Consider the following 16,685-nt stretch of genomic DNA (forward strand, 5'->3'; position numbering starts at 1 on the left):
AAACTCAATTGCAAATAAAAACATCTTTAAACATGAATAATAATAATAATAATAATAATAATAATAATAATAATAATAATAATAATGATTATTATTATTATTATTATTATTATTATTATTATTGAAACTCTCTCAAGTGACTAGAAGTAAATGTGAAACTAATACATTTTGAAGCAAACAAAATAAAAATATTAAAATTAACTAATATTTTCAAGGAAAAAAAATTAAGACACGTGGTGTATGCATGCAACACCACCACCATATACACCTGCATAATTACACATACTAGTGCAGTCTCTTATGCCTTGCACGGGTAAGACATGTTAGTATTTGATCTAGCATTAATAATAGATTGCACCGTATTTATTGAATTCATAATTCATGGATGAGAAATTGTAAAAAACATTATGATTATTTCAGGCTAAGTTACGAAAAACTTCTTTATATACGACATTTATCGTTGTATTGGGAAGTACAAATGAATGATTCTGAATCAAAACTCTCAGTCCTTACTTAGATTTTACTCGTGGAAAGTAACGTACAATTGCCCATGAGTGAAAACAGGTCTAGGCAGGTACAACCCAACTGTGCTTAACGTTTGTCCTTGTGACTTATTAATACTCATAGCGAATGAAACAATAATGGGAAACTGTCTCCACTGAAACCTGAATGGAAGAGTCTGGTTGTTATGTATCATGTTCATGCATGGAATTAATACCACCTGCCCATTTTTGTCTCCAATCAATGTCATACATTTAATTACGTGAATGCCCAGCCTTCTTACCTGTAGCCTTATTCCATTACATAACCCACTTGATTGATCAATGTTTTGCAAAAGCATAATAGGCACACCTTCTTTCAATGTTAGTTGGTGTGGAGGCAATCCGGAGCAATTAATGGCATTTAGGACATCTGGGGTTAGCATTTCTAACTCGGATTCCATGATCCCTTCCTCAATGCACAATGTATTAGAGCTAAGATAAGTTTTTTCTTCACCACTTAGTTGTTGCATTATGTATGCATTGACCTCGTTAACCACTTTCAACGTGGGAGCAAGAATTTATCTTTCCTTAAAGTATCCCATGCGGTTAATGTTGCTCAACAATTTTGGATAGACAAATATCATCAATTCACAAAATGCATCTGCACTATCACGTATTAACATTTCTTTTGGAATCTCCACCTCTGATTCGCCTTCTGTTGAGTCCCCTACCAACCCATCACCAATTTTCAGTAGCCAGTTAGCAAATTCTTTGATCATACTTACCTCAGATACATTCGTTCCCATTGTTAGTCGCATGTTTTCCGTTAGTGTAAGGACCTGGCAGAAGCGCCACAAATATGAAGAGTTTATTGAAGCATGCACAATTTCTTGACGTGGTCCTATTGGAATGACAGGTAGTATCTGTCTAAAGTCTCCGCCTAGGACGACAACCTTCCCCGTGAAAGGCAAATCTGCATTGTAGTAAGACTCGAACCTAAGTATGTCGTGCAAGCACTTATCCAGTGATTCATAACAAAGTTTGTTCAACATTGGTGCCTCATCCCAAATGATCAGTTTAGCCTTGAAGACCAACCTTGCCAATAAACTTCCTTGTTTAATGCAACATATTGAGTCCTCATTTATATCCAAGGGTATCTTAAACCTGAAATGCGCAGTACGCCCATTTGGAAGGAGTAGAGAGGCAATGCCACTTGATGTAACATTGAGCACAATATGACCTTCACTACGAATTGCAGCTGAAAGGGTCCTGTATAGATATGTCTTACCGGTCCCACCATACCATAGACAAAGAAAAAACCACCTTCGTGCTTGTTAACAGCATTATTTATGATATGAAATGCCTTTCTTTGAGCTTCATTCATGCTTTGTAAGTTTGATGACAACTCGTCCTTTAGAGATGATAAGTCAAAGTTAAGCTCGTCCATCAACATTCTGTCATCTAATCCATCGATAACATCCAGAGTTGGTAGAGGCATCTGATCATACTCTTTGAGAGAGCGACCATTGGCCTGAAGTTTCTTCTCTATATTTGTTAATGTCATATTCATTATTTGTTCCTCAGATAGGTGTATGTATGCACATGAGAATTAGTGGGGTTACTAACCAGAATAATTATCCTTAGTAGATGCATGCTTCATGATTTTAGAAGAGGCAATAGATATGCATTTGGTCTAACCTTCGCATTGCATGCATTTCCTTTGTGAGTATAGTACATCTTCAGATAGCACATGACATATACTACATTGCATGACATATACTAATTAGGTGTATGTATTGCATTGCATGCATTCATCTCCATATACTACATTTCAACATTCATATTCAGAAACTTAGTATGAGTATTGTATACACATCATAACAAAATAAATGAAATACATCTATAGTGTAGAGAAATCACAAAAATACTAACCTGAATGGCTTCACCTGAAAGCCCACAATTCTAGCAGATTCAATTAGCAAATCTCTATGATACTTGACAGTGAATTTCAAATGGTTGTGAATAAAATACTTCTTTTCATTGCTCTGTGCATTTTTAACAAAGTAAACACAAGAAAATATTTGGCTTTCAAAACAACAAATATTATTCTACCAAATAATGAGTATACCCCACTATAATGCCCTTTGAGTCCAACATGAAAAGCGAGTTGATAAATAGTAGAGTCCTGATCCGGACGTTTTATCAGAACTACTATCACAAACAAAAACAAAGAAACAACCATAGAGATGTCAAAAATGTCAACCACTAACATATGAACTTTGGGCATAATCATAATCAGCTCACTCATCCTTATAATCAAAACTAAATTTTTTTCAACAGATAAAGAAAGACACATGCCAAATAATAATATTATTTTTCACCCTTCTTATAACATCTTTAGGTTTCTTGGGAAATCTTTTCACACAATTGGAATCAATTGAAGGGAAGACCTTCAGTCTACATGGCTTTACTTTTAGAGATAGTAAGAAATTAACCTTATTCCCTTTTATGGAGAAAAATAAAATAGTTAAAAAAATTGAGTAAGATTAAATAGGTTGTCCCTCAAAAAAGAATTTTAGAATCCATTATCTCTAAAGTGAAACATATTATAAGAAGTTAGATTTTCATCTTAAGTGAAACATGATTTCAGAGAGAAATAAAGAGATATATACTTTCAACAACTAAGAAAGTTGAGTAGTTTCTTCTCTTGCATAAACCAACACTCCTTTTAAATGTTCCTAAAAAATAGAGGTCAGGTTTATTGAGCAAAATATGGGCAAAAACTAAAGATATATGAGAAGACAAAACCACTGGCTGAACAAATATTTAGCTTCAAATTTTAGTTCCAATTATAATGCACGCCAATGCCAAATTCAAAATCAATGCAAAACAATTTGAATTAACCTCCACTATCAATTCAAGAAACAACTTATTTTTTTCTCCATCAAATAAAAATAGAGACATAGAATAGTAATACACATGTTTTCGAATTAAAATTCACAAAACTTCCTTCATTTTTGTACTATATCCTTTTCCTATATATTGAGAATTGAAAACAAAACCAAGTAAATGCAACATTGAATTAAAATAAATGCAACATTCATATTTTTGAAAGGACTAAAAGAGCATATATTGAAATTAGATTAAAAAAGAAAAAATAAAATTTAATTTATATCCACACCAATAAATAATAAATTAAGAAAATAAGCATATAAGGCATGATAATGGAAGGAAGAAATTGGCAAAGATTGAAGAGAAACACGATCCAAAAGGTGGAAAATGGGGTTGAAAAGGTAGGGTTTGGGAGAGAGAGAGAGAGAGAGCAAACAAAGATGATCTATCAAGTGTGTATATATATATATATATATATATATATATATATATATATATATATATATATATATATATATATATATATATATATATTCAAATTGGTATGTCTCCATCCTTAGTAGATCTATGGATATCTACCACCTAAGCATGAGTGCATGACTCCAAAACATATTGTGATTCATAAAGCAAAACAGTAAAACTGCAAGCCTAACAATAATGAGCTAGTGCAGCATAACCATTATGAAAAACAAATCGACATTCTTCAATTTAAGCAATTAAGAATTGTTCCACCATAGATAGCAAAACTAATAAAAGCAAACTAATTCTAAATAATTAAGATCCAAGACAATGATTTCGGCAATAACCTCGAGCATAGAAAAATGCTTAAAAATATTTACCTGAATGGGAGCAGCAAGAAGTTAGAAAAACTCATGCTATTAGAAGTGCTCTGATGGTGTTGCACCCGGACACACCAGATCTCTGTCTTCCTCTTCATTCATCTTTTCTTTACTTGACAATCACACAAATCTTCATATTCTTCTTTTTTCACATTTTTTATACCATAGAGTAATAATAAGGGAAAAATGACAAAGGGGAGTTAGTCACAAGTAACGATACCTACTCTCATTGACCAAATAACTTTTTTGACAGAATAATAGAAGATAGTACTATTTGTTATAGAAGATGATGTCATTTCTCCCACCAAACCATCGAAATCTGATTTTTCATGTGAGAGTACACTGAAAAACAGGGAAGAGAATCACTTCCCCACCTAACCGCATCCAATCCATTTTTCGTTTTTGAAGAAAAATTCAAAAACTAACATCCCATCATAACTTCGAAACTGACAAAATAAAATGAGAAAGCAACAACTTTGACTAACATCAGAATTATGTATAAAAGAATGAGATGAGATCATAAATAACATCATTGAAACTAACATCTCATCATAACTTCAGAAGAATGGAATTCACATTATATTTTCAACAATTTGAAGCATATAATAATAAAAATACAACCTCACCTCCCTAGAATTGATTGAGAAACAATTATAAAGACAAAAGAAAACTTATTCCACCCTGAAAAAGAAGATAAACACATATTAAGAGTTGACTACAATAGTCCAATAAAAAAAATCTCCACTTCCTTAACATTCTTTCTTCATTGACCATGATTTGATGAGCACTTTAACAAAAACAAAATCTCATCACAACTATTAGATCCAAATTACCAAGAACATAAAAAAAGAACACAAATTTGTCTAATTACCACTCAAGACTGACCAATGAACTATAAAATGAGAAACTGAATTAACTATGATTTGATAAGCACTTTGACAAAAACCAACTCCCATCATAACTATTAGATCCAAATTATTAAGAAAAAAAGAACACCGAATTTGTTTAATTACCACTCAAAACTGACCAATGAAGTATAAAATGGGAAATTGAATTAACTATAACTTGATGAGCACTTTGACAAAAAAACAACTCCTATTACAACTATTAGATCCAAATTACTAAGAATAAAAAAAGATAACTAAATTTGTCTAATTACCACTCAATTTGTCTAATTACCACTCAAAATTAACCAATAAATATAAAATGAAAAACTAAATTAACTAAAAAGCTCATATCGTAAACACCACAATACATATATACTAATGATATCAATATGACAATGAGCAAAACCAACAACCTTATAACAATAATCCCAATCCAACCACAATTATCAAGAAAAAACATAGGATATATAAAAGAACTGATTTTGAACAGATAAATAATAGAACAAATGATATGAAAGAACTACATTATTCATAAATGAAATTCAACATATAAACCGTATTCATATCAAAATCACATGATTCTAGGCTTTTAGCAATAAATGAATAAAATTGTGGAAACCACAAAGTCATCTACGCATGGCTCCCAAATACATATCCCGAATCACCAAATCATGATAAATTTCAAGAAATTGAATAAAATTACAAAGAGGAAGCTGAAATTAAAGAAAACAATAGGAGAATATGATGATAATCATATCATATTCTTCATTCATATTTCTATAAAAATATTTACAAAATCAAAAGTGTTAGAGTAAGTTTAACAAAAATGAAAAAGGAAAGAGCACTTCATATATAACTCACCATTCTTCTTCTGTGCGAAATCACTGCAATTACATTCCAAGATCTTCATCAAATGAAAGAGACAAAAATACTTGAAGCATTATAAAACAACAAACATCACTCAACAGCTATATGCTAAATGAAAAACCTTCCACAAAAAATTTGATGAGTTTTGCAAAGAGCATTTATGATTCTATCACTCTATCAGTTTATAAAGCGCAACATCAACTTATTAAAGAAATAGAAAATTGACAAAATACAGGATTCAAACACAAAATAGAACTAAATGAATTAGCAACTCCCATAAGAAACGAAACTCATTCAATGGAATCAGGATGCAACTGACAATTATTAGCCTTGATATAAGTTAACTTTTATAAAATAAAATAGCGCAAATCCTGGCCAAAGAAAACGCAGTTGAAAACCCTAAATCGAAAAAAGATAAAAAAATTCAGAATCGAGAAAATCCGTACATGAGGGGCCGCCGATTGAGATCTCGGAGGAAGAGGAGAATGTATCAACCAAGTTCTTGAGGTTCCAAAGAGTGTCACTCGTTCAGAGTCCCCAGAATCCCACCGTCGTCGTCACCATAATTATGCTCTTAGATGATGCATTCGAGTAGCTACGGTTAGTACTGTGGGTGGGGATCATAACGATTTGTGATCTCAGAACAATAAAGGAGGAAATTGGCGAATATTAAAGAGAAATATGAACGAAAAAAAAAGGGGGTTGAAGAGCTAGGGCTTGGAAGTGAGAGAAAAAGAGCAAGAGATAGAAAGAGAGAGAGAGAGAGAGAGAGAGAGAGAGAGAGAGAGAGAGAGAAAGGGGGACAGAGAGGAACCTTCCAAACTACTTCGCCACACTGGTGCTCGTAATCTCGTTCAAACATACCGAAGAAGAAGCCCATTGCAGCACCGATAAGTCGGTAACAACAGCACCGTAGGGGATGGTGGTGATGACAGAAGGTGAGTGCTTAAGAATCGAAAGAACCAGTCTCTCATCGTTCATCTTGCGCCTCTTGGTCGAATATCCTCCTCCGGTTGAGACACTGCTTTCCACTACAACGATCAAGCTGTCCAAATGGGGAGAAAGAGGAAGAAGATGGCATCTTGAAGAGTTCACCAAGGAAGATGAAAAATAAAAAGAGTGATTGAGAGTGATGTGAAAGGAAACCACTTTCTTTGACTCAAACCATATGCTGTCTATTTTTTATTTTAGAGAAAACTCAGAAATCCTAAAAAATTCCACGTCGGTGATGTTTTCTCTTGAATTCTAATATGTATAAATTTCTCCCAATCATGTCTTCATGGCCAGCCTAGAATGTTAAAACATGTGGTTTTAATGTAAAAAGTTGTGCTTAGCACTCTTATCCAATTATCATATGCATCCCTCGCATGAGTAAAGTCCAACTTAATGATATTAAATTCAACTACATATGTTAGTATGTATATAATGTGTAGGATCATGCATAATGGGTTTATAAAACTCAAGAGTGGATGTTAGTTAATGGGAAAATAAGAACTTAAAGTAGTAATATCATTTAGACTTAAGATGTAGGACACAAATACATTCTGATTAAATAACAAAAAAAATTTACACCCATTTACCCACTAAAATGATGATAGCTGAGGGCGATGAAAGTAACTTCGTGAACCATCATTTCATTCCATGTCTAATTCCATATTATCCATATCCATTTTGTAGTAATCAATAAGCAATTCTTTTGGACCCTTGCAGTAATGTTCACAAAGTTAATCCTCACTACTCAACATATAGCGATTTATAGCAATTTATACCAAAATAGAAACTTCAGCCCAAATTTATTGGATGTGGTAATGTTCAAAGCTTCAAGACATCTGCATGCATGATTGTTTCATCGAGGGATAAAACTGCAAATCTCACTATACTTCCAGGCCTGAGCAGATTATTAGTTAGAAAACCTCTCCATCCCCTAGTCAATACCGCCTAGAAGAATTTGTAGTCAAAAGTCCATCGAATTTCCATGTTATATGGGATCCCACTTCGGTGGACAATCCGAACGTGGTCTAGTCTCGAAGGAAATGCACCTGATGCGAAACTTGGTGGCAAAACCTGCATATAGCTCCGGAATACATTAAAGAATAACTCGGAAAAAAATGACAGATGGGTATTCATTTGAATATAATCAAGATAATGGATATTCGGTTAGAAATGCCACCTACCAATGCCAGTGACGCGGTGTCTTCAATTCTGATGCAGCGTATGACGTGGCTTGACAGATCATCAGTTTCTTCGGTAGGAAGAGGTTGATAAAGGTTGGTGGATTGAATTGGTCATGTGTTGGAGGGTGAGAAGGTATTTCTACATAAGGATAATTGGCTGGGATGGTGAAGAAGTCTTGGAACTTCGTTGGAGGAACCAAGATATTTGGATAGGTTCCCATCGTGTTAGTAGTGGTTTTACATTTATTTAGGTCATGCATTTCCATCTGACTAATGCAAAGTGAATCAGGTTCATCCTCCATAGGAGGCAGGACATTAAGGTCAAATGGCAAGGGACTGGATAATGGCGGTTGATCAGCTGAAAGTTGATAGCCATGATTTGACTGGGTTGGATTGTTATTAAAGTTTACTGGTTGTCCATACAAAATACGTGCATGGCTCTTTGGATGATTGTGACAACTTTTATTCTGCATAGGAAGCATTTTATCCTTCTTCTTTTACTTCTTGTACGTAGCATTATGATATCTTTCAATTTCCATGAAGAATATATCATCACCCAAAATTTATTTGCCCTTCATGAATATAGGTACATTACATAATCTTTAACAATGTAACAAATAACTAACTACCAAAACCTTTGACGGAATTTCTTCACTTCTTTGAGGTATGCATTATGTGCAGCATTGAGTTGTAATTGATATTCGATATGCCCATTGTGCCTGTTAAATTTGAAGGATTGTATAAGACAAATAAACAATCAATATCAATCAAAATACATTCGGAGTAAAGACGGTCGTGGTAATTAACAACAGTTTGTTTTCAAAGTAATTAACCTTTATATAGATTAAATTTTGCAAATTGTAAGATGAATATATACTCAGTGGTTGGTTGTTCATCCATATGTTTCACCAACTTAGTAGCGAATTCTTCCAACAGAGTGCATCAAATGTTACCTTTTCTCCTGTTTCAAAATGGTTTCATATGAGAGCACTTAGAAGGCATAACATTAAAACGAAAAGCATGTATAAGTTTTTGTACTCACTGCATGTCTTGAAGCTCCATGACTATGTCAATGCAAGTCTTTCCATTCCTTTTAAATTCGATAATGTCACCCTTGGCAGTAATTAGTCCGATGACATTTGCATGAAAAAATCCAATGGGATGTCAATGCGATAGTAATAGCCACAACGAACTACATAAAGTTGTGAATATGCCATACAAATAAAATGGGATTGAGCATTGGTGTGATTAAGTATCAGCTCATTGGGAACAAACCGAAACATGTTCATGGAAAATGAATTATCTTGCACGGTCCTAATTTGAGTATCCCTTTTGAAATAAATTTGCTGTGCGTGATTGGTTGGCTTGTACTTCTGATCGTTTGAAGACAATGAAAAATTTGATATGGTGTATATGTTGCCTTCGGCCAAGTCATCTTCAAACAGCCATCTGTGTGGGTTTTTGATGGAGATTTGTATGCGATCCCCCTGCACATAATTGTCTATTTTTCAAATTAACATTAACATATTGCAAAGCAGATAGAAAATAAGTATGCACATAGTTTTTGATTTCCCAAGTTAATAAGTGAATCCATGATATAAGCTTACTAAGTGATCCATAACCACCATGTCCAGCATAGGCTTTTGATATTTCTATTCAGAATGTCTGACAAACAAGATCTTTATCACCCTTACCTTGATCTTACAACTTGGATTCTCCATGTCAAAGGCAATATCCTTTAGCAGAGTCACTGAAGTGGCCATGATGATAAACTTTCTGATGGGATTCCAGTGCACAGCGACAGGTATCTGAATATGGTTGGGATGGTAGAGCAAGCTAGAGGATGGTTGAATTTATATTGGGTAGTCAGCTTCTCACGGGACGAGCCGATGAGGATGCTCAATGATTCAATGTAGGGAATAAGACAATGATTGCTATGAAAAGCCATTATCATTTGTTGGACTTTTGTGGCTAGTGCGGTATAACGACCAGGCTTCATAGATTGTTAAGCATATAAGATAGAGTAGCAGGTAATTTCTAAAATATGTAATGTCTCGGCCAAAAAAAGAACTTGGCGTGGTTCCATGTGCACCTTTTGAGGAACATGTTCTGCGGCCCTTTTGTATGAGTACAGGGTCGAAGAGGAGTGCATATGTATTGCCAGAAAAATTATTCCAATGTGCATCAATAACTTGTTTTATCTTGTATGCATAATTAAAATTTAACTTCTTGTGAAAAATAATGGCAACTAAAAAGAATAGGTATAACCCTTATGAAAAAAGCAGTTGTTAATATACCGATTAACTGATGATAGCTGAGGCATGAAAAATACAATATTGATGTTTGTTTCAGCGATTATTATGTGTGGAGTAACGAAATAAAATTATTGAGGCACTAATAATTCAATCAACAAAAATATGATAAGTAAGTATACTGACCACGAGAGAATGATCCAATTAGTCTTAGTGACTAACGAAATCGAACCTGAAACGTCCAACAGCAGCAGCCGAGCAACCAAATTCAAAGGAAGTGACAAAAAACGGTGACGATTGAGGGAGCATGGGTCTCTATTGCCAAATCTGGAAATCAATTGCAGACATGATTCAAGAAGGCCTTATCTCCATCGCTGACCGCACGTTGTCGTCGACAGCTGTCATCGATAATGGCGAAGATCTTCGCCGCCGCTAGTCAGTGCTCACCCATTGAGGCATTAATCGAGATGGATGTCATTGTCACTCCTATTGACCTCGATCCACTCTTGTTTGCATTTGATATCTGAACTTGTGTTCGGATATTTTTGTACTTATGAAGAAACGGACTAGGGAATTGCAAGCATGACATAGAGCACTGTTTGAATAAGAGGTTCTGTTTGCTTATAGTTACCTTTAGGGTTTTGATTAGTTTTTTCCTTTTTTATAGTTTGGTCATTCTGCTTCTATTTGGACTGGCAAGCTATAGTTAGTTAGTTACTTTAACACAATATACTGGGCCCAATGAATTAATTTACATGTAGGAAAATTACATAGAGTTATCCTTATTGTTATATAATAACTGGGCCCAACTATATTACTTGTAGCGAGATGCATGGTATAGGCTAGGCAAAAAAGAACTAAACAATCATGCAATAGATGATGTCTCATGTTTGACTTTTCTTTTAAAATAATACATATGATGAAATGTAGAGCATTAATATTTGATTCCTAATTATAGGAATAACATTAGACTGACCTCAAAAGAATAACTTATTAATGTATGGAAGCACGCATTTGGATTGAACTAAACAAACCCATGAGGCTTATGATATCTCGCAGCTGCCTTGGTATGCAATATATCTATCTGGTGGGATACAATAAATATAAACATATATTTTTCAATTAGAACTTCATTACACTGTAAGCAAGCAAAAGGACCAAAGGATTAGAGACTGTTCAAGCTACACTACATAATTAGCACTCATGGAGGTTACTATTAATAATTTTCCTAACCTAGACCAAGTAATACATATTTCATTGGTGCTAATAGTCTCGCGCTAAAGGCGTAAAACCTGAAAAACATAAGCGTTTCATCATAGATGAATACACTAAAGCGCACAACGCTCCCTCCCTTTAACCCGTGGGTAATAGAGAATCTGTGCCAGCCCCTAGTGAGAAATGCCTCTGATGACCTTGTACTCCTCCATCTAAGCTTCATTAAGACAGGTGGTTTACGCATGTCCCTAACATAAATAAAATCCAACCTTGATGGAAATGCTTGAGAAGCAAATGTAGCTGGTAGAAGCAGCAAAAAAGATTTGGTTCCACCATGAGTTACATTCATAAAAAAATACCGAATAATGTATAAAAGTAAAAGAAATATAATATATATATATATATATATATATATATATATATATATATTATATTGCCATTGAGTAATGAGAAGCTTGGTATCCCGAAATTATCCTGATAACTGTAATCAGCTCTGGTGTTGGCGCTCGATTCTGCAGCTGGATATTTTGAATAGGTTTTGGAGGAGGTGGGTTGTCTTCTTCATTAACCACTGCTATGTTGGTGTTTGAGTTCTCTATTCCTTCATTGGTTAAAGGTTCAAATAGGGCCTCAACGGGTGGAATAGCCACATCAGAATAGGCATCAACGCCACACATGGAAAGAGCTTCTCTTGTAAAATCTGACACATCATGAAATGTTAACTGCGCGGCTGATGGGTTGGGACAAAAGTTGAGCTGCAGGCATATGTCACCAGCCATGGTAGATACTATCGACCTCAGGGGCTGGCGTTTGGGGTCAGCATCAACTTCATAGCCCTGAGGAAAATGTTCTGCATGTGAAACTGACGCCGATATGTTAGGAGTTTTGATAGGAGATCTTCCAAATGATGGTGATGGAGTTTCTTGTGCGAGTGAGCTGCCGTGTGGAGTGTGGTCGAATATTTGTATGACTTCATCAACAATGACAGTAGGCATGATGTCGACTGGCAGCTTCAGAGGTAGGAAACAGGGAACCTTCGTACACATATTATAGTCCTTTGCCTCAATGATCAGGAATTTGTCTCCCCCAACAAAAAAGACACTAAGCTATCCACTGTCTTTAAGGCCATAAAGGGTTGAGAGATTTTTGTATTCGGTAACAATTATAGTTGTAACACCCTACCATACAGAGACTTATGCTTAAGTCATAATTCAGAGATGGCAAGGTATTACGACCTCTAAAATAAAAATTTAGTACGTATAGTAGTATGAATGATTGATTATAACTAGGAGCCTTTGTAGAAAAAGAGACACTAAGCTATCCACTGTCTTTAAGGCCATAAAGGGTTGAGAGATTTTTGTATTCGGTAACAATTATAGTTGTAACACCCTACCATACAGAGACTTATGCTTAAGTCATAATTCAGAGATGGCAAGGTATTACGACCTCTAAAATAAAAATTTAGTACGTATAGTAGTATGAATGATTGATTATAACTAGGAGCCTTTGTAGAAAAAGGGGTAAACAAAAAAAAACCGCAACTCAAAGCACTCCGATCGATAACGTAACGAACAAGGATAAACCAACGCGAGATTATATATACAAAAGGAGTGTCAAAAACAGGAATATCAGACTCAGATCCAGCTGCGAAGATAAACCGGTCGAGCATAGTAATATATACATATGATAAAATAATGAAAACCCCAAAGGAAACCCAAAGGGACACAAATACATAAACTATTCTCCAAAATCTCCCATAAGAGGAGTCATCACAGTTTGTATTATTTAAGGAGATAAAAGTATCTAAACAAAACATATAAACCAAAACATAGCCCCGAGAACAAAGGATCTTCGCAAATCTAGAAGTCTCCAACATGCCTCAGCGGGAAACCTCACGTCCTGCATCTGAAAACCACAAAATCCGCATGGGTGAGAACCAGAGGTCCCAGCATGGTAACAGCTTCCACATATAATACATAATAATAGAGGAAAGCCAAAGGCAATCCTAGAACTTCCTCCAGTAATATCAAAGCTTATAAACAAGCTAAACCATATAAGGGCATCTGACTAAAGATTCTTCAGTCTAACTATTACTTCCCTTTCCAATTCCTTCTCACCTCCCAACCACCAGCAGGAGTATATGTAACAAACACAGTTATATCAGACAAAGAATATACAAATAGGAGCAGTTAAGACATTAGACAATTAGCAAGTAATATGCAGTCAATGGGCAATCTCAAACAATTCACATAGTATGCATATGATGAATGCCTGTCCCTAGTGGCTGATGATATCATCTTGTCGGTTATAGAGCCAACCCGACAAGTCCTGGTCGCTAACCATTGGACTGTCCCTCTGTCGGCATCCCCAACTCGAGTTATACCGTTATAAACTTGATCATAAACATGATCCATATCCATCACCCTCACTGGTGAATTTCGGGGGCGAGCTCATCGGGTCTTTCACAGTGCCCGGCCACACTTACGACATAGGGTCACCAGAGTATCAAGTCTCAACCTGGAGCACGTGGTGGCTAGCCAATGCTACTACCAGGGAAACTCGTATCTCCGATAGTGGAAGTGCAAATCACATTATCAATAATCAGCATAACATGCATGAATCCTCATCCATGGATCAACATCCATATCAGCCATCCGGCTCACGGTTCAGTCCAGAACCAGCCAATATTCATAGCATACACAGCTATTCGGCTCACGGTTAAATCCATAACCAGCCATTTCATTAACAATTACAGCCTTTCGGCCCATGGCATAACAAGCACTTCCACCACCATCCTCCGCATCTCACATAATCATCTTGATCCTCATTGATCATTCATATTTCCCTTGCTTCACTCGCAAGTTACCTCATCACTAGCCCCTTTCTAATAGCTAGGCATGTCATATGATTTAAGACATAATTGGTGAGATCGGAGGCTTAAAAGTATGAGATTTGGCTTTTAAAACTCAAAAATCAACTTTAGGATGAAAACAGGGCCACGCATACGCGCACCACGCGCACGCGTGGATGGCCTCAAAAACTCATCGACGCGCAAGCGTCATGCACGCTAAGCGTGGATTACAACTTTGCCAATCGACGCGCACGCGCCAACCACGCGTACGCGCGGGTGTTCTCGTGCCCCAGGCACAACACCGCACAGTTCTGGCATAACTCTCTGTAAAATGGCTGGGCATTGGGTGCAGCACAATCAGCGCGCCGCGCACATCACGCGTACGCGTGGATGGCACTTCTCGGAAGATCGGCGCGTAGCGCCAGGTGCGCCCCACGCGCAAGGGGTCATTCTGCTAAAAATTTTCTAAGTAAAAGCTGCAGAATTTCACAGATTACCCAATCTTCCAACGGACATAACTTCCTCATTTTAAATCTTTTTCACCCGTTCTTCGAACGGTATGGACATCCCGGATCCAATTCATTTCTAAACAGATTTGGTACAAACGAAGATCCGTAGTCCAAGTTATGTCCCGTCAAAGTATGCCCAAAAACCATATTTTCATACAAAACCACAATATGCCATTTTCAAAACAAACCGTTTTCAACTCTTTCAAAATCAATCAAAACATGCCAATTTCATCCCCTTTTCTTTGAAATCAATCAAAATGTATCAATTCAACAGCAAGCCTCCTCAACTCACACATTGACACATTACCACGATATACAAAATCACTATCTCATCATTTTAGCCCACTTCACCCAAGTGGCTCAAACTCAAACATATTGACATATCATATACTATTCCTCATGCCAATTCAACAACACCAATTCCAATAAATTATTATTGCACACAATCAACATCATATTCACCATCAACATGGTTCAACCCACAATCAACCATAACCATCATCAAGCATATACAAACATGCATATTTCTCATACATCACACCACAAGGCATCAATAATCATCACATATATGACCACATATATCTCAATCATCAACAACAACAATTCAATGCCTATCTTAGGGCCTCTAGCCTAAGTATTTCTACCACATTACATATTAGATACGGGAACCGAAACCATACCTTAGCCGATTTTCCCAAGCTCCACCGGAGCACTTCCAAACCAAATATCCACAAGCTCTCAAGGCCTCAATACCTCCAAGAACAGATTTTTCACCACCAACCCTTTCCAAGCTTTTCAAAATCACCAATCAAGCTCCAATATCCACACATACACAACCTAAGCCACAACCATCATACCCATACACGACATCTCAAAACCCAAGCATCATAAAACAACAAAATACACTAGGGTTGAGAATCTTACCACACCCAAGGTCCAAGGAGACAAGATTAACCTTCTCCTTCAAGAGAGTTGGCCTATAACATCAAAGAACCCAAAATCTCAATATTTCACCCATGAAACTCGAAAATAAGGGCTGAGATTTCGAACAGCAACACGTGGCTTACCTCAAGATTGATTATATGGGTTTTGTAGAGCTCTCCGCGGTGAACGCGTGCCGCAAACGGGGCGGCAATCGGAGCTCTAGATCAAAAGTTATGATGGTTTGAAGATCAACCAAGGGAGAGAACTTGAGAGAGTGTTCTTCCTCCCTTTCTCTCTAATTTCAGCTTGTGTGTGTAACAAATGAGGAGAGAGAGTGCTGAAAACTAGGGTTTTGGTTAAGTTATGTTGGGCCAAGGGCCACTTTGGGTCCGGTTGGCCGGTTTGGCCCGTTCGGTCCAATCTTGGTCCCGAATTCTATAAAATTGGTACCAAAATTCTCGTCTCAATCTCCTCTATCACATTTAGCCATAAAAATCACATTTTAGGCTTTCTAGAATAAATTCTCATTTATGGGTTAATTAGCCGTTAATTAACCGGGTTTTACATTCTACCCACCTAATTGGGAATTTTGCCCACAAAATTCGAATGCAATTACCTGAGAATAAATGCGGATAATCCGTTCGCATCTCCGACTCAAGTTCCCAAGTGTGTTCCTCAACACCGCCTCGACTCCATGCCACTTTGACTAAGAAAACATCTTTTCCACGCAACCGTTTAATACTAGTATCATCAATTCTGACTGGAGCCACTGGAAGCGTCAAATCTTCCCTTA

At 36.3% G+C, this 16,685-nt stretch overlaps 1 protein-coding gene across 1 annotated transcript; it reads right to left on the reverse strand.

Moving 5' to 3' along the window:
- Nucleotides 1-1,060: 1,060 nt before the first annotated feature.
- On the reverse strand, nt 1,061-2,790 carry LOC130980645 (uncharacterized). The gene is made up of 5 exons (XM_057904303.1): nt 2,611-2,790; nt 2,415-2,527; nt 2,181-2,242; nt 1,889-2,027; nt 1,061-1,751 (listed from the first exon to the last, which is right to left on the reverse strand). Exons 1-5 carry the CDS (start codon nt 2,788-2,790, stop codon nt 1,061-1,063), a joined length of 1,185 nt encoding a protein of 394 aa, XP_057760286.1.
- Between the last annotated feature and the right edge of the window lie 13,895 nt (nt 2,791-16,685).

This window comes from Arachis stenosperma, chromosome 5 (genome assembly GCF_014773155.1).
Source record: "Arachis stenosperma cultivar V10309 chromosome 5, arast.V10309.gnm1.PFL2, whole genome shotgun sequence".
Taxonomy (NCBI): Eukaryota; Viridiplantae; Streptophyta; class Magnoliopsida; order Fabales; family Fabaceae; genus Arachis; species Arachis stenosperma.